Source organism: Vombatus ursinus, unplaced genomic scaffold (genome assembly GCF_900497805.2).
Source record: "Vombatus ursinus unplaced genomic scaffold, bare-nosed wombat genome assembly UNPS02008961.1, whole genome shotgun sequence".
NCBI classification, from domain to species: domain Eukaryota; kingdom Metazoa; phylum Chordata; class Mammalia; order Diprotodontia; family Vombatidae; genus Vombatus; species Vombatus ursinus.
Genome location: NW_020948739.1, coordinates 5,396,069 through 5,415,203, shown reverse-complemented (window position 1 = coordinate 5,415,203; position 19,135 = coordinate 5,396,069). Strand labels below are relative to the sequence as shown.

The window sequence follows — 19,135 nt, the reverse complement described above, 5'->3', positions numbered from 1 at the left end:
CACATTTTATTAGTGACCTCTGTTTATTGTTTGGTTACAAGTAATCTATGCAGGTGCCTCTGAAGAAAAACAAAATACATGTCAAAAATGTGATCTCTATACTAACCAGTTGCATCAGGCAGCATTCATCAAAGCATAACATTTTAGATTATCATGGTCAAGTGCATCAATATTTACCTATAATAAATGAAGCTCTATCCAAAGTAATTTTAGGGTTAATTTCCATGATTTCTAAAGTAATAAAAGTTCACACATATTCTAAGATGATAGGCAGTATGACACAATGGATAGAGAGGCAGGTTTGGAGTCTGGAAGACCTGGGTTCAAGTCTGTACTGAGGTTGAATGACCTTGGGGCAAGTCACATAATCTCTCAGTGGCAAAATACTAAGATTATACATTGCAAAAGAGACGCTGATCTGTACTATTTGAGGGTGTTTCCTACATCAATAAAATCTTAGGTTTGGATTAAAAAAAATCACTGAAGATAGAAATGTTATCAAAGGACACTACAAATAGAACATCCTTTTCATTCCTTGATTTTGAAGCCTTTCTACCTACTACGTGATGTCACTTCTCCTTCACATTTAGGCTTCAACAAATTCTACCCATTCTTTATGTCCAGATTGATACGACATTGATATAACCTTCATGAAAACATCTCTGATCCCTCAGTCCAATTATGTTCTTCCTCCATACTCTGTACATTCATTACACCTCTCTTACTGCACTTATGTTCTGCCTTATATTAGATTTATTTATGTACTTATCTATATCACCTATGAGACCACAAACTCAAAGGCAATAGTGGCTGTTATCCTACTTCACTTTTGTGTACCTACAGCATTCTACGTGTAGTGAGAACTCAATAACTAAATGAAATAATTTAGGTATCTTCTCAACTTCAGTGATTTCCTTTGAGTCTGTGTCAATCATAACTCTACTTCACTCTTAACTGTATCACCAATTCCTACTTTAGTGAAAATACTCCATGCAGTGGAGGAGAAAATAGGAAAGAAGAGGGTATTCTCTTCAGTGAAGTTCATAGGAACATAGATGTGGGATTGGAAGGGAACTCAAGGCCCATCTAGCTCAACCCTCATTTTATGGATGAGAACCTTGAGGCCTTGAGAAGTGAGGTGACACATTAGAAGTGGGATTTGAATCAAAGTTCTCTGATTGCAGGGCCAGGGCTCTTTCCACATCATCTAGAGTAGTCTACTCATCCCCTGCAAGACCTCCCTACCCTCAGCTGAGAGAGTATGGGCACAGAAGCCCTCAGACTGTGATGCCTGGGCTGTTTCTACCATACTTCGCTCCCCTAATCCACTGGGACAACAGGTATGAGTTTGTATGTATGGACCACAGTTTGAACTGGTTTACTGCCCAGTGAAGAATGAAATAGATTCAAATACTTTTTGCTCCCTCTAATAACTCACACTAAAATTTCCTGTTTTATGAGCTTTTTAGAGAAATTTTTATTATCAAGTTATTATTATTTAGTGTAGTATTTTTCCAAGTTTTAAAACATTTGGGTAAAAATGCTTTTCAAAATATATTCTGGAAGGTGGTGCACCATAGATGCTGGAAGTGTTAGGATGCAGTGCAGTGAGCTCTATTCCACAAACTTTTCCAAACAGATCTAGAAAATGAACTAGACTGAATCCTGACGGAGAAATTCAGAGGCATGATGAGTCTGATACATGAACAATGACAAAGAACTATACAAGGATAAATTTGCTACATTCAAACATGGGAAGATGATACACAAATATGTCTCTCTGAACCCGGTCATCATTAGGGTTTATAGAGGGAATCCAATAAGACAAGGCCTGAGAACGGTTCTGTTATGTCTTGATGATCTTAAGGAGATAATAGAATGAGAGGGGAAGAGGAACGCACTGGGGACTGGAAGAAGGAAAAGGAAAGTTAGGGAAAATTATTTCATATAATCAGAGGGCACAAGTAGACACCTATGCAAACAATGAAGAAGAGTTGTGAAGGAGGAGCATAATGACCAACCAGGATTCCAGACGATTAATGGTGAAACCTGCTAGACACTGACAGAAAAACTCTGGAAAGAAAAACGAAGGACTCAGAATGTAGACAAATATTTCCAGGACATGGCCAATGTGGAAATTTGTTTTGATTAACTATTGTAATGAGTTTTGTTCTTGTATTCTCAATTGTTAAGAACAATGGGTGGGGGTTGAGTGACAAGGTAGATCTTGGCTGATTCAAACAAGTAACATTTTTAAAAAAATTCTGACTTGTCAAATTTCAAATCACTCTATGTAGACAAAATGCCAGTATATTCACAGGCTAAGGGATAAGTGTGAATTCTGGTCCACAAAAGGTAGAATCTATTTCCTCTTTTCAGTACACCTTCTAAAACATGGAATTGCTTATGCTACTACCACCTTTGCTACTTCACTTCTTGCGGGTTTTCAGCTAAAGCACAAGAATGACAAAGTATTTACTGCTAGGCACAATCATCTATATCAGGTCTAAAAATGATTTTTTGTTCTCCTGAAGTGCATGTGAATAAAAATGAACTTGGGTTGTGTGGTGCAGTGTGTGATACATGGAGGTGACGTGAGAAGGAAAGAGATGATGAAAAATGGACTTGTAAGCATCTGACTTAACACTCTTAGTTTGGTATCCAGTATTAGCCAATATAAAAAGGTGGCAATCCTTTAACAATTTCCAGTTGTATCCTTTGATTACAAAAACAGACTTTGTGCTATTCTAGAATTTAATTTTATTTGTCCCATTTTAAGTTATTTATGATCTCTCTCATCTAGGATTTCTCCCATAGTTTTAGTATCACTAGCCTGTATTTAGAGACCATCTTGTATAATATTTTGAATTTGGATAACGATTTAACAAGTCAAATAATGGAGTCAGAGAAATAACAGTGGGGCCATAGAACTGAATGAAAATGAAATTGTGACACAGTTGAACACAAGACAATATCTTCTGAAGGCAAAGCCAAATAGCTCTTTAATTGGAGCTTCTGATTTTTTAGCCTTTTAAGAGTAAAAGCCTACTTTTCATAATTTCAGAAAAAAATTCTTACATCCAAGTTTCCCTTATCTACCCTCTTACAGATGAAGGAGAAAGAAACCCAACATCATTACATTATGTTTAAATACACAATAAAATACCCAGAAGTCACAAGCATGAAAAGAAAAGTGTTTACTCCTGGCAGGCAGTATGACCTCAAATAACAAGCCCCAAAACATCTTTCTCTTCTGTATTCTCTTACCGTACCATGTATTTCTTTTTTTATCCAATTACCTGACTCTTCCACATGGCACTGGTAATTCTTCTTTAAAAACTACCTCCTGAGCAGAAGATGGAACCACTTACAAATAAACCTATTAAAAGATAGCTCTCACAACAGGGATGGGACTAAGTTGTGCACAAAAGGGGCAGTGTGAGCTACTTTCTAGGGTCAGAGAAATGGCACTCCCTATTAGCTCATCTAGAACTACTATAATTTACCTTTTAGCTTGCAAAGGGCCCCAGCAATTATTTAAAAGGAAAACAATAATATAAACCTGAACTTGAGGCAGAACATAGTACAGCTGTATAATTTTTTTTAGCTGTATAATTCCAAAACACTGTTAGAAAAATTTTAAGACCAAGTCAGCTAACTGCACATTAGAAATTACCGAATTAAACCTTCTAAAATAGCTTAAATGTTCATTTTTTAGATAGAAAAAGGAAACTGAGGAATACAGGGAAGTAAACCAAGGTCACCAAGGGCTTGAACTGGTCAATTCTCAAGTTGACAGACTATCTAGATTACTTGGGTTTTCCTATGGACTTAGACGCTCCACCCCCCATTCCTCATAGGAAAGTTGGCTAGATTCTAATTCCAGGAAGCGATATGTAACCCTTGATAGGGTCGGGGATAATTCAGGAATGTGTTGATCTCTCTCATTAATTTTTTAAAAATATATATTCTATACTTTAACAAATCTTGTAACTCCTATGGGAATTTTATTCTTTCCCTCTAGGTTGTTAGTGTCTCCCTCCTGGAAATTATTTTGTATCTATTTTGAATCTAATTTTCTATATACAGGTTGTTTTTCACAATAGACCATAAACTCCTGGAGGACAGGAACTGCTTTATTCTTAATACTTTTTTGGGGGGCGAGGCAATGGGGTTAAGTGACTTGCCCAGGGTCACACAGCTAGTAAGTACCAAGTATGTGAGGCTGGATTTGAACTCAGGTCCTCCTGACTCTAGGGCCAGTGCTCTATTCACTGTGCCACCTAGCTTCCCCTGGAACTGCTTTATTTATGACTTCATATGACCATTTTCTAGCACATAATTGACATTTAGTAATTGCTTTTTGAAAGAATTTGTGATGTCCAAAAAAGGGACAGAGGACTTCAAACAGGATGGGTATACTGGGACAAAGCAATCACTTCAATTTCCAGGACTGCAGAGATAATATACAAAGAGTTACAAATGACCTCTACAACCCCATCCATTCAGTCATTCATTCACTCACATCTCATTTTCAGGCAGCTGAAGTGGGTAGGAGAATAATTAATTAAACAACTTTAAAATTTCATAGCTTCCCTAAAAACACTAGGAAACTATAAGTGAAATTTCCTTTCACATACACAAAAACACAAGTGGTAAAAAGAAAATAGGGTAGGTAAAATACTGTTTTCCTTAGAATACAATACGCTGAGCAGAGCCTATTGAAAATATAAGGGAGAAGATATTTAACCCCACTTATTTTTAATGTCAGATAATTGCCATTCTTCTCAAATGCCTAATGTATACTGAAAAAGTCAAAAGCATTTTGAAGAATACATGGTTCTATTATTTCCTTATGTATTTTTAAAAGAATATTGTTCAAAATGAGACCACAGGTTAACAAAAATGATAGCGCTACAGAATTTATGCTCAGCACAAACTTTTAAATTAGCTTCACTATGTTCAAACAAACCAAAGAAGACAAAAGAAGAAAAAATTGCTAAAACGAACAATGAAATAGCTAAAGTACACCATTTAAAGTACAGAATCCAGGGACAGTAACAGAATTTATGACACCAGCAAAAAGCAACATCTTAAAACAGATAGTTTTATTCAAATGTATCTTATAGGAGACTTTCTATGTGATTAATGGAGGAAGAGAGACAAGTAGTAAAGAATCCTCATCTAAAAAAAGTATCTAATAAGCAGCTTTCTTTTCTGTATGTGGACGTGCTCTGCAGTTGCAGTGTAAGACTTCCACACAACGCTGGCTCAAAATTAAAATTCTGGGCAGGCATTCAACTTTCTTTGCTGAGCATGGGAAATGAGTGCTTGCAAATTATTTATTGAAGATATTCCCATAGTACTCTTCCTAGTTCATTTCCAAAAGAGGCCCTGTTCTTGTAAACTATTTGAGTAAGTGAAAGCTGTACCATGTTTCTTGCATTACATCTTAGAACTTTCAGCGATGTAACAAAATCATATTTTTTTAAACAGGCTTTTTTTAAGGCCAGGCCACAGCAATTTTCCAAAGGTGAATTTTAAGCAACAGAACAATAGGCCAAACAATTTTCACAAATAAAAACCTCAATCCCAGAATGATTGATGAGTTCATGTGAAAAGACGTTAAATGCAGAATAACCATACAGCATTTATTTTAATTACAGCTTCCCAAATGTCTGGCACAAATGATGATAGCGCAACCCAAATCAGGTAAAAGTGGTTACCTCTGTGGTCTTGTTTGAAGGTTCCAGTCCAACCATATTTACTACTATTAACTGATGGAGGAGCTGAACTTGAGCCACACTTAGGAAGAAATCCAGACTTGTGGTTATGTTCACTTCCAAGGAATGGCCACACACTAAAATCTCCTGTGGGAGAAGAAGTCAAATACCAGATAAAATAGACAGGGCAGAGAACTTACATTGCAAGATAACAAGATTATCATTATTTCTTATCTGTCATTTATTAGCTTGATGAAAAGTCAACTGAGACCACAATTTATTTATCAAGTGGAGAAGGAGAAAGTCATTTACATTTACACATGATGGGAGGGAGAGGGAAGGAAGAAATTCCAGAATGCTGGCTAAAATGTAGATAATGTACATTCAACTAATAAGAAATTATTTTCATATGCAAAGTCCCCTTCTGCTTTCTCATATTTAAAACTACTATTACTGGATTTTTCACCTTACTGCCCAGGAAACAGAATGGGATTTTGTAGCAAACTTTCCTTCAAAGGAAAGACTCCACATGACTTATAATGAAATGCTGCGTTGAAGCCAAAGATAGCTAGGCTAATTAATTTCATTCTCCTTTAAACTGCTAAGACCTTGGGCGATGCTAGGTGGTCTACTACTAAATCGGTGCAGCACAACATCGCTGAGCTTTTGACCATTCACTGCTGGAAAACAACGCTGAGATGGAAAACAGATAAAGAACAGTTCAGCAGCTCCCCCTTAATAAGCCCAAACAGTGCTTCTTGTCCTGAACTGCAAGTGGATAATATTCAGTTGTCTGCAAGTACACAGCAGACCTTTCTCATAAGTGTCTTCCAATTGATTATATTCAAGGATATAATGATGGGCCAAAGCACCAATTAGAAAAGTCGAAGCAGTCTGTTTTGTTACAATTCTCAAGAAGTGCATGAGTGACATGATTATACTTTTGCTTCTACCTCCTCCCAGTATAACTCTTTTATACTGATGCAAGAATTACCCACAGTTCTCCCTTTTAGTAAGATCTTTCCTTTCGCTCCTCAGGCAAAGATGATGTTCTACCCAGGGGTGGGAAACCTTTCATTAAAAGGATCTGTTCTGTAAAATTTGGATTCAGTCAAAATGTTGCACTTAAGGATCAAGAAGGCCACATGTGACCTCAAAGCTGCAGGTTCCCCACCCCTGTCCCTGCTAAGATTTTCCAAGAGCACTTTACCTTGATCTTTCCTTGGCTCTGATCATATTTTCTCTAGTTTCATATTTACTTATATACACATCATAACTTCTTATGAGATGGTAAGCTCTTTTATGGACTGCATGATTTTTCATCTTTAAGTCCTCAGTACACAGTGTCTTGCACATAGTAATCACTTAATGTATAAATACTTATGTTAGAAAAGGGTTACGAGATCATAAAAATTTTAGTGCAATTGAACCCACGCAATTATAATTGCCTTTGCCATGGCTTTCTTGGTCCCCCTCTCCAAGTTTTTAGTGCTCATTCACTTTTCAAATATTCCTAGAGCTAGTTTGATATCTCTCTATACTCTCTTTGCTCTCTATCTTGTATTATTTTTGTACACATCATCATTTTCCAATACAATTTAAGTTTCTTTCAGATACAATTTAATTTTTGTCATTTTATCTTCATCAACTGGTTCAGTGTCTTCTGCATAGTAAGCCTTTAATAAATGATAACTGAATTGAATTATAGAATCAGATAAAAAGGAAACTCATACTAACAGTTTCACCAAACCACAGCCACTTTATAAGAGACTTAAATGACATACTATAGTAACTTTTTAAGACACTACAACCCATACTACAGCATTATTGCAATAGAAAAAAAAATGGCATAAGAAGTTGTTAGAGTCCTGCCTTGGTGAATAAATAGTTAAGTGATATTAAGAAACTGATCCTTCCTGTGCCTCAGTTTCCTCATCTATAAAAATGGGCATAATGTCTACCATTTCTCACAAAAGTATGCATAAGGACAAAATGAGATTATATATTTGAAAATGCTTTGAAGAAAACAGAGTTAACAGTTTTCGTTGCTTGTGTAAAAATGTTTTATAAAGAATATTTTTCTATAAAATTTCCATAACAAATTTCACTGATTCTATGAATGATTAATCTGTGATGTAGTCAATAAACATTTGCAGTCTGATTAAATTCAACACACACTTACTAAGTATCTCCTAGACTGTCATTTAACTAGGCATTAGAGATAGCTAAGACATAAATAAGAAAAGTCCCTACCCACAAAAAGTTTATATACTACTGTGGGGGAAGCAACATGTACACTGATAAACAAGTATGTACCAAAAAAACCTAACCAATTTTCATGCAGATTGTAATTTTGGGCATGTTGTTATTTATTCATTTTTCAGTCACTACTGACTCTTCATGACCTTTGTCTGGGTAGTTTTCTTGGAGAAAATACTGGAGTGGCTTGCCATTTCCTTTTCTAGCTCATTTTACAGATGAGGAAACTGGGGGAAACAGAGTTTAAGTGACTTGCCTAGGGTCACACAGACAGTAAGTGTCGAAGGCTAGATTTGAAATCACAAAGATGAGTCTTCCTGACTCTAGACCCAGCGATTTATTCACTGTGCCACCTGGCTGTCTATGCTCATTGACCTAATATCATTTAATTTTAAATTGTATACTAACCTCTGCATGCACATTTTCTGGTGAATTGATTTTGGTGAAAATGATTGCAGGTGCTCCAGTTATTCGGACGGTAAAATCAGTCAAAATTGGAGTTAAAATTGCTCTCCTTTCCTGATGTCGCTGTATACTGAAAGAAAAGTAAATGTAATTAATGTCCATATTACTTTCCACAACTAATTTTCATTAAAGCTACACAAATAATTAACAGTACATATTTATATATCTACATATATCTATATATGTATATAGCCACTGTTGTAAAATCAATCCTTCATTACTGAAGTAATACAGACATTATACCCCCATTTTTCAGACAGAGAAATTAAGGTGCATAGAATGACTCGCCAAGTCACACAACTGGTAAGTGTGGGAGCCAGGATTTGAACTTGGGTTTTCTGAAGTGTTTCTGCAAGTCTCTTTCATCTTTATCATACTGCCCATAGGATAATCCAGTTAAATATACTGAATTCAACATACCCTTTATTAAAAAAAAAAAAAAACCTACATAAAATAATGTGCTAAGCATTAGAGAAGACATAAAGTTTAAAATTAAAACATAGTAAGAGGGAGTGGGTGGAGTCAAGATGGTAGAGTAGAGACACACTAAGCTGAGCTATCCCAAATTCCCCTCCAAACAACTCCAAAATAATGCCTCAAATTTAATTCTGGAGTGGCAAAACCAACAAAAGGTTGGCTGAAACAATGTTCTAGCCCCAGCCAACTTAGGAAGTTGGCATGAATGGTCTGTCTCAGCCACGGGTGGTCAATGCAGACTGTGTAGGCACACACACCTTGGAGATGGCTACATTGGCAGTGGTAGTTTGGGAGCTCTCAGACCATGGACAGTGGGGGAGTGAGACAAATGACTAGAAGGAGATTACAGGGGACCCTTTGCTGGCTCTGGGTTCAGGACCCTATTGCATTGTCCACACAAAATTCTAGGTCATAGTCCCAAGGTCAAAAGGAATGAGAGCACTTACAGCTTCAGGAAAGCAGGGATCCTGGTTGTGGCTCCATGTTGAATAGGAGTGTTTGAGGTCACTCATGGGGGAATAGGGACCCTGATCTCAATTCCAAGACAGAGGGGAGCACTGGCAATTGTGGCTGCCAGAGAATGGAGGACCTAGTCACAGTCTCAGGGCCAGAAGGGGCCCTGACCTTGGGCGATGCTAGGTGGCTACACTGCACTGATGGCTACAGAGAAACATGGTTCCTTCTTAGGTCAAGACTAGAGCACAGGCCAGGAAGCAATGGCCACACCTCTCCTTAGATCATATCAACTTGGAAGCACTGAACCTACAGAGCTACAGAACTAGCTCTGAAAACAGCAGTAAGCAAGACCAGAAGCTTTGTACAGTGCCCCCTCCATTCCAAAAACACAGCCTAACTTTATTATAAAGTTAAAAGTCAAGAAATAATATAGAAAAATGAGCAAACAAAAAAAGAAACTGACCACAGAAAGTTACAATGGTGATAAGGAAAGATCAAGATACTCTGAAGAAGACAATGAAGCCAAACAGCTACACACAAATCCTCAAAGAAAAATGTGAATTGGTCACATGCAAAAAAAAAAAAAATTCCTGGAAGAGCTCAAAAAGGATTTTAAAAATCAAATAAGAGAGGTAGAGAAAGAATTTGGAAAGGAAACGAGAGTGATACAAGAAAATTATGAAAAGACAGTCAACAGCTTGATAAAAGAAGCATAAAAAAATACTGAAGAAAATAACACCTTAAAAATCCAAATTGGCCAAATGGTAAAACAGGCACAAAAATCCACTGAAGAGAAGAACTCCTTAAAAAGCAGAATTGGCCAAATGGAAAAAGAGGTACAAAGGCTCACTGAAATAATTCCTTAAAAATTAGAATTGGGCAAGTGCAAGCTAATGAATCCATGAAACAATAAAATAAAATCAAAAGAATGAAAAAAAATAGAAGAAAATGTGAAGTATCTCATTGGAAAACACAACTGACCTGGAAAATAGATCTAGAAGAGACCATTTAAGAATTATTGGCTGCCTGGAAGTCACGGTCAATAAAAGATATTTCAAAAAATTATCAAGAAAAAATGCTCTGATATCCTAGAACCAGAGGCTAAAATAGAAACTGAAGGAATTCATTGATCATGCCCTAAAAGAGATCCCAAAATGAAAACTCTTAGGAATATTATAGACAAATTACAGAGCTCTCAGGTCAAGAAGAAAAATATCACAAGTAGCCAGAAAGAAATAACTGAAGTATCATGGAACCATGGTCAGGATAATATAAGACATAGCAGCTTCTACCATTAAAGGACTGGAGGGATTAGATGTTCTGTAGGCAGAATATCTAACATGCTCAAAACAAACTTCATTATTTTTCCTTCCAAATTTCCCTTTTTCTGTTGAGTCCATCACCATTCTTCCAGTCATCCCTGACTCTCAACTACAGTATCATCCTCATTTCCATGCTCAAACCACATATCCAGTCATCATTTCTACCTACATATCTCATCATTTCTACCTTCAAATCTCCAATATATATGTATATATATCCCCTTTTAGCTACTCACAAACCAGTATTCTGGTTCATGTCCTAATCATTTCTTACCTGACTATTGCAATAGCTTTCTAATTGGTATCTCTGCCTTGAATCTCTCCTAATTTAGCTTTCACTTATCTAAAAACCTGATTTTCCTAAGCATAAGTCTGATCATGTCACCCTTCCACTCAGTATATACTCCAATGACTCTCTATTACCTACAAATATGAAGTCTTCCATTTGGCATTTAAAGCTCTTCACCATCTGGTCCCTTCATACTTTCCAGTCTCCTGAGACTTTTTTCTCCTCTGTACAGTTTATGGTCCAGCTACACTTGCCTACTTGATGTTCCTTGCAGATGACACTTCATCTTCCTTCTTGTGCCTTTACAATGGCTGTCCTTAAGCTTGGAATATTCTCCCTCCTTGTCCCCAACTATTAGTATCCCTGTCTTCCTTCAAGACTCAAATGAAATGCAACCTTCTATAGGAGGCTTTCTTGGTTCCCTCAGCTCCTAGAGTCTTCTTTTCCAAGACTATCTTGCACTTACACTGTATATGTCTGGCACATGTCTATTTACATGGTAACTTCCTTAATAGAATGTAAGCTCCTTGCTGGTAGGGGCTGTTTTCACCTCCTTCTGTAACCCCAGTGCTTAGCACAGCATCTGCCACATGGTAAGAATTTAATACATTTGTTGACTGACTTACTGTCTAAATAGGTCCTATATTTATAGGGGACTTTCATTCTTACTTGTGATGATTATCATTATTTCATATATCATTATTGCAGGGTAACTGAAGTGCTGACTGGTGTATATGTGCCATGGACATACTGCATTGAAATAGTAGCAAGGCATTTGACAAAAATCTCTTGTGATATTCCAATGAAAAGACAGATAGTTGGTGACTAAGTGACTGTGTGGTTGGGGATGATTCAAATTGGTTGAATAACTGGACTCAAATTGTAGATCTTAAAAGATTAATGTTAATCTCAAATGGAGTGCCACAGGGCTCTATCCACGGTGATGTTTTGTTCAACATATTGATCAATTACTTGGTTGAGCCCGGCAAGCTTACCAAACCTGTGGATGACATAAAGCTAGCTGAAAGGGATAGTTAATATACTGAATGACAGAATCAGGATCCAAAAAGTCTGTGATGGTCATGAAAAGCCAGATTTCATATTTCTATTTACTGTACTTCTGTGTCCCAAGATCAACTACTGAAGTGATTGATATTTTTAAATACACGTCTAAAAAGAATAATGTGTGATTAAGAGTATCTTTCATATTTCACACACATATAAATTCTTCTTTGTAGTGTGTATATCACTCTTCCAAATCCAGAATTTTGATGTTTTGTAATTCAGAAAATTAAAAATATATTTTAAGTATTTTAGAACTATTTGATTCTCTAAATTATAATACATTTTGTGGTCTTGCCTTTGCTCTCCTATATTTTCAGGAGTTGTATATGCTTGCAAATAAATATTAAAATTACAGTAGTCTATGTGCTAGTAAAATTTAAAAAAAAATTACATAGCTATTAGGCCAGCACAATTATTCCACTTTCTGGACAGATATTACATTTGCTCTGCATGCAAATGAACAAAGATGGGTTTAAAAATAATAATAATAATAATAACTATCATTTATCTAATGCTTCATTTGATTCTCACAACAGCCTTATGAAGTGGGTCTTGTTATTATCCTCATTTTATGGATGAGGAAACAGAAGCTGAGAAAGGTAAACTGACTTGCCCAGGTTCACAAAGCTGGTGTCTGAGGCAGCTTAATTAATATTATTAAATAATTAATCTCTCCATGAGAAGCTCATTATGAATGATTTGGAAATGACTTAATGATTTTTAAGCCAGAAAAGTTTGTGAATACAATTTAATAAGACATAGAGGAAGTTTGCAATCTCAATTAGTGGCAGGGGTGTCCATACCAATGAATTTCTGGCTCCTTCAAGTAACTATTTCATGTTGAGATATACTGATCATAGGCTTGAGAATATTCAAAGGAAATGAATGAGAATTGCATGTATAGTTGGCAAGAACAGACCCAAAATCTTTAATAGTTTTAGAAAGAAATTTATTACGTCATTTAGTAAGAGAGGAAGTGGGAAAAGTGAGGCTCCCTCTTGTCCATGCTCTAGAAGGTTTACATTATACAGTATTTAGACAACAGTGGCCCCACACTCACCACACACTTATAGTTAAGCAATTTTGCCAAGAGGGCAACTTGAAAGTAAGGTTGACTGAGATGAATATGAGTAACTGTAAATATCCCATAAAATTTGAGTGAAGCCAAAACACATGGGAATCCAAAACAGTTTTGGGTGGACCCAAAATAAGACCTAGGTGTGGGGACCCAAAACAAAAATGCTTTGGGTGGATACAGGACCTGAGGGAACCCAAAATACCTTATAGCCATGTCCAATATTTCTGGAGAGATCAGGGACATTCTGGGTGTGGACAACCTTTAATCACAGAAGGTTGAATTTAAACAGTGTAATAATTTTTCTGAACAACATAATAAATCATTTTTCCTACATATGCTTTTAAATACTGACTTTTAAAGTTACTTTTTTTAACAAGGGTAAAAAAATACATGAATTATATCCAATTTTTTACAAATTTTTGGTTCAATAGTTAATATTTATACAGTATTTTATAGCTTGCAAAGCACTTTATATATATTATCTCATTTGATCCTCACAAACATCCTGTGAAGCAGGACCTATTATTATCATTATTTTACAGATGAGAAAATGGAGCCTCAAAGAAGTTAAGTGATCTGCCCAGGGTCACACAGTTTATAAGTAGCTGGGTCAGTATCTGAACTTGCATCTGTGAAGCACTCCAGCTGATGACGATGAGATCTAGATCCCTCAAAAAGGAAAAATCCTGGTCTTTCCCACTTGGCCAAATCTCTGGTGTTTGCCTGAGGCTATAATTGCATCAACTGGCCTTTCTTTGTGGCTACACAATCTCCCAATTCTCTGTTACCCTTAACCTAGCCTAGCCCTCCACTGTTTTACCTCCAGGTGGCCCCTGGCCATTTCCCACCCTTAATCCTAGCTAGGCACCATTCTCCCTTGGCCACATGTTCCAGGTCCCTAGCATTCTATTACCTCACCATCCCCAGCAGACTACTTGGCCACTCCTAGATCCCTCCCACAGTCTTTCTGTATATAAAGTCAAACTTGTCTCCATTAAAGTGCTCAGATTCTTAAAATCTAGCCACTGCTCAGATTTTTACAATCTAGCCAATAGCTCACAGGTGCTCAGATTCCTTAAGAGTTTGGTCAATATGGCGGATCTTTAATAAACCTTGACTTTGGCTGAATGAAGGTTTGGGTTGAATTCTTTTGGACGGGAGTCATGTGTTGTGATTTTCAGCACCCCTAAATCTCTAGACCTCATCACAACCACTGTACTGCCACCAAGTTGCTGACTTGAGTCCTAACTTGTAATGTACTGTGCCTTGGGGCTGAGAATACAAAGACAAAACAGTCCTTTCACTTTAGGACTTTATAGATTACTGGTGCCTATCACACATACACAAATAAGTAAAAACAAATCAATACAAAGTAATTTCAAGAACTGGTTTTGGAGACCAGAGGAATTTGGAAAGATCTCATGTAGGATGTGGTACTTGGTCTTTGCTTTGAAGGGAGCCTGGGATTTGTGCCTTCCAGATAGGGGGAACCCTTTATGCAATGGCCATGAGAGATAGGATGCCATGTATGTAGAACACTGATGTGGCCAGTTTGACTGGAAGACAGCATAAGAACAGGAGTAATATGAAACAAGAATGTGAGGCTGTCTTCAAAGGCCAAGATGACTATTTTGTTTTTTATTCTACATGTAACAGGAAACCACTTAAGATTTTTAAGTACTAGGATAATATGTTCACATCTGTATTTTAGGAATATCAATTGGCAGTTGTATGGAAAATGAATCAAGGAAAGAAGAGACTGAAAGCAGTGAAGAAGTGTTCATATGTAAAATTTTCAGAAAGGAACATTATAAGACCCTGTATCTCTAAGGTATAAAGAATTACACAGCAATAATGAGACAGCAAACATAAAATGGATAACAGAATTAATACTAAAGAGACATATATTGTAAGCTTCCTAAGGGCAGGCAGTTTTCATTTTTATCTTTGTATCCTCAGACAATAGCATAGTGTCTGGAACACAGCAGGTACTTAATAAACATTTATTGATTACTGGCTGATGTTAAAAGTACTGCCAAATTTTATGATACATATTCTATAAAGGATAATGAGGGTCATGTAGATGTTTCATTATCCGCATGCTACTGATGAAGTGATGGGACCTGGACCCTTAAAAGGAAAAGACCATGTCTCTGAAAGCAACTCAGTCGCTGAATTCTCCCACATTTCAGCAGTGCCCAAGGCACTGGCCCAACCCAGCCCACCATATCACCTAATTAGCTTACTTGACATCCTTTCAGTGTGCTCTTGGCCCACCTCAGACTACTTGCACATACTGACCAATCCTTAATCTCATCTAGATGATCTAATTAGCCTACCTGCTAATCCTTTCATTGTAGCACCTGGCCCACTCCAGACTATTTACCACTCCTTAATCCCATCCAGTTCCTTGCATTGTCCCTTTTGTATATTAAGTCTCAGGTTCACTTAGAACCTCACCTGCTACTATTGATGTTACAATAAACCTTGCCACTTGACTGGAAGATGGTTTGAGTGCCTGAATTCATTCCAGGTAGAAGCCTCCCTGTACCCTGACATTCTGTGGTTCCCAGAAACCCTAAATTGCATCACTACCATGTCTACTAAAATTAATAAAATATTTTGTTTTAATAATGCCATATCCATAAATGGTACAATACAAAAAATGAAAAATGAAACTGAAGTGTCCTAAACAAATTAGTCCTTATACTGAAATTGTCTCTTTAAAGGAAAAGATTAATTTTTCCAGAGATAACTAAAAGTTTATCCATGGGAATGCTAATATTATGCCAATAAAAAACTGAGTTCTTGCCAAATATGACGGATGAGAAAGATGTGTTTTTTCAGGAAGAAAGTTTTTTTTACATGATTCCAAGGATGCCACACATATTCCCTCTCAATGAGTCTTACCTGAAAAAGTAATTATGCACATTAATTTGTTTTTTAATATAATTTGTACTGATACATTGAATTTTACTAGTACCTTAGAGGGAGTTAACAATGACAATGTTTTAGACTATCTATAAATTTTAAGTTAGCTGCTGGCATTCTTCATGTGAAATATTAACTAATGAACAATGAGTGGACATGCTACTGTAGGACTTGAATCATATAAATTTTAAAACTGTCTTAACATGGACTAAAACAAACCAAAAGACAAAAACAAGTTGTAGCTAAGTAGAAGGATAGCTTACAAGTTCTCCTTAGGCAAATAAAAGAATGAACAGAATGATATTATGTAGTGTAACTCTTTGTAGTCCACAAGTCTTTGGCTTCTGTCATTTTTTTTTCCAATACCATGGTTTGTACCATCCTCAACTTTTCCCACCTTTACACTGAAGCTAACAGTATATGCAGATTTAATTTAGAGAGTCTTGTTGACTTCTCCATAGAATTTCTCTACCTCTTCATCTTCTTCAATAAATATTAGAACATAATCTGCAAGTATTTTCATGGTGATCTTTTTGCAAAATTTATAATTATCCCTTCAATAAAAGATTAAATATCCCATGAAATTATTTCTTGTAGCCTGTCTATGTATAAGGTAAGTTATCGTAAAAACTATATAATAGAAACAAAAGTAGTGTGAGGAAATTCTCGAATACAGTTGAAGATGATGAGTGTCTACTGTTTTATAAAGTCTACAATAGCCTGACACAGGAATTATACAATTCTTTTTGTATAACACCTAGAGCTGGCCCAGGTGCAAAGATGCATTCAATAAATGTTTTTTGGTGATGATGAAAGACTGAGAGGTATTTAACATCTGTCTCAAAAAATAACAAAATAATTATGCATGCTAACAGAAGCTATTCTGCTACGCTACGGGTGGAGCTGATCACAAACAGGAAAAAAAGAACATGTTCATTTTTATATTACTACATCTCTCCTCCTGCTACTAAGTACAATGGTACAGGTGTACACCACATGAGCTCATGAAAATGCATGACTGTGAAGGGTGTGATCATCTTTCTGTATCCATAGTATATTCACTCTAAGGTTCATTGGCCATCTGTTACGTATTTAGGTACAGCTCTTTTGGAGGCATTAAAATAGTTAAAGAACTACATTTAAGAAACCATATGTTAAGAAAGGCCAGTAGTAAAAATGAAGGTAACAGTGTATGATGCATGGCCACCAAAAAGAAAGAACCAGAAATTCTTTTTGTTGCTAGAGATGAATAAATTACTATTCACAAACACATTTTTTCCAAATAGTTATTTGCAGACCCGTCAGTTACTTGTTATGTTATATCCCTATCTATAGTTACCGATTAATAAGACTGTAGAACTAAATAAGCAAAGATTAATTAAGGTAACATTGGGAAAGGGAAATGAACACTGGATGTTTAGTCAGAGGACCTGTTTTACAGTCCAAGCTTTGCTACTCATTCTATTTGTGTGATCCTGGACATATCCACTAGGAGGCTGGACTAGATGAACTTTAATTTGTCTCCCAGCTCTAAATCTATAATCCTATGACCTATGAAATCTTTTAAATTCTGACATTGATCTTTCTTAAGACATAAAAATTCTTTAAAAATCAAGTCATGTCTTTGGGGCTTAAACCCAGATAAGTGACTACTCTTTAATATAATATTCCAAAAGAAGAGATAGACTAAACCTGAGAAAGAGAAAACAAAGATAAAAGAAAAAACAAAGTGAATTCAAGATATAATAGGTGGTCAGAGAATCAACCAATGCAAGCCAAAGCTATATTAATTCCTAGAAAACAGGGTAATGGTTAAGAGTCTCCAATGTACCTAGGGAAAACAGAATTTTCCTTTCATATGGGGCCTCGCAAAGAAGTGACTTTGAACACAGAATTGATTTATAAACACATCTATACTATTCTTTGAATTACAGAACAGCCAAATGATGCAACTTCAATGTAAGCTTCTCTATACAGTGTAGCCAAGTAACATTTCGGCACCAATCTAGGCAGGCAGAATGAAATCACCATATAACTGCATATTCTCACTCTTTAGGAAAAAAATAAATGAGAGAATTGTTGGCTAATATTCTTGCAACAGAAAGCTGAGCCTACTAAATCAGTAGCAACACTTTTTACAGCATCCAAAACGCATGTTTACTGGCATACCTACTTTCAAACAGTGATCTAGCCCAGTTCTGCTGAACTTGTGAGGCCCGACGGGGTCATGACTCAGAGTCCTGTGGATAGTCCAGGTACTATTATAGCTGATACATTTTAATGTTAAACATATATGGAGCTCCTGCATTGACCTGAACTTGAGCCCCCATTTCTAAAAGAAAAATTCACAAAGACCTCTCTCTAAATGACCTCATACAACAGGAAAAGGTTAGCTCAATGTAATCTTAAAGAGCTCTAATTTATTATTGCCTACTTTCAATACTTACTAAAAAGCCTGGGGTTATCTGCAGCATTTAAGCTTAAATCACTAGAGAAGGTTTTAAGAGCTGTAGTACTTACTAGAAATCCAGAGATTTTCTCTGTTCCATAAAAAAAGCCTCCCAAAGTTAGAAGCATTCTTACCTTTTAAATTCTATTTTCAAGGCCTTTTAAGGTCCATCCACTTTAGAGGTAGCCCCACATCTGACTTGTTCTAGAGAGATGCACCTCCATAAGTAGTAGCACAGTTCAGGCAGGGCTCACCAAAGCTGTACCAGGGTACCCATTAAAAGCTAATCTTATAGCTGATTTATTTATCTGTTGATTTATTTATTCCTAATTAAGCATTTGTTTTATCTTTCTCCTTGTCCCCTTGGAGAAATTAAAAGAAAAAGAAACCCCTTGCAACAAATATGTAGTCAAAGTTTAATTATTTAAAGGGAACCAACCACTATATTATAAAATTTGACATTTAATTCCCCTGTTTAAGAGCAATGGTTGTTAATTCAGATTAGAATAAGATGCTATTCAATTATTTCTACCTTTTCCTTTCCAAATTCTCTGTCTCCTTGTCTCCCCCACACACACACACACACACACACACACACACACACACACACACACACACACA

The 19,135-nt window shown here is 36.3% G+C and overlaps 1 protein-coding gene across 3 annotated transcripts in view; it reads right to left on the bottom strand.

Annotated features, from left to right (window-relative positions):
* Positions 1 to 19,135, bottom strand: part of VPS13B (vacuolar protein sorting 13 homolog B) — a 1,004,773-nt gene that overhangs the window by 329,656 nt on the left and 655,982 nt on the right. For all 3 annotated transcript variants that reach the window (XM_027849971.1, XM_027849973.1, XM_027849972.1), the window contains exons 32-33: positions 8,391 to 8,517; positions 5,727 to 5,870 (exon numbers count right to left, since the gene is read on the bottom strand). In XM_027849971.1, the coding sequence (XP_027705772.1) occupies positions 5,727 to 5,870; positions 8,391 to 8,517 (271 nt within the window). The remainder of the gene's footprint in view (positions 1 to 5,726; positions 5,871 to 8,390; positions 8,518 to 19,135) is intronic.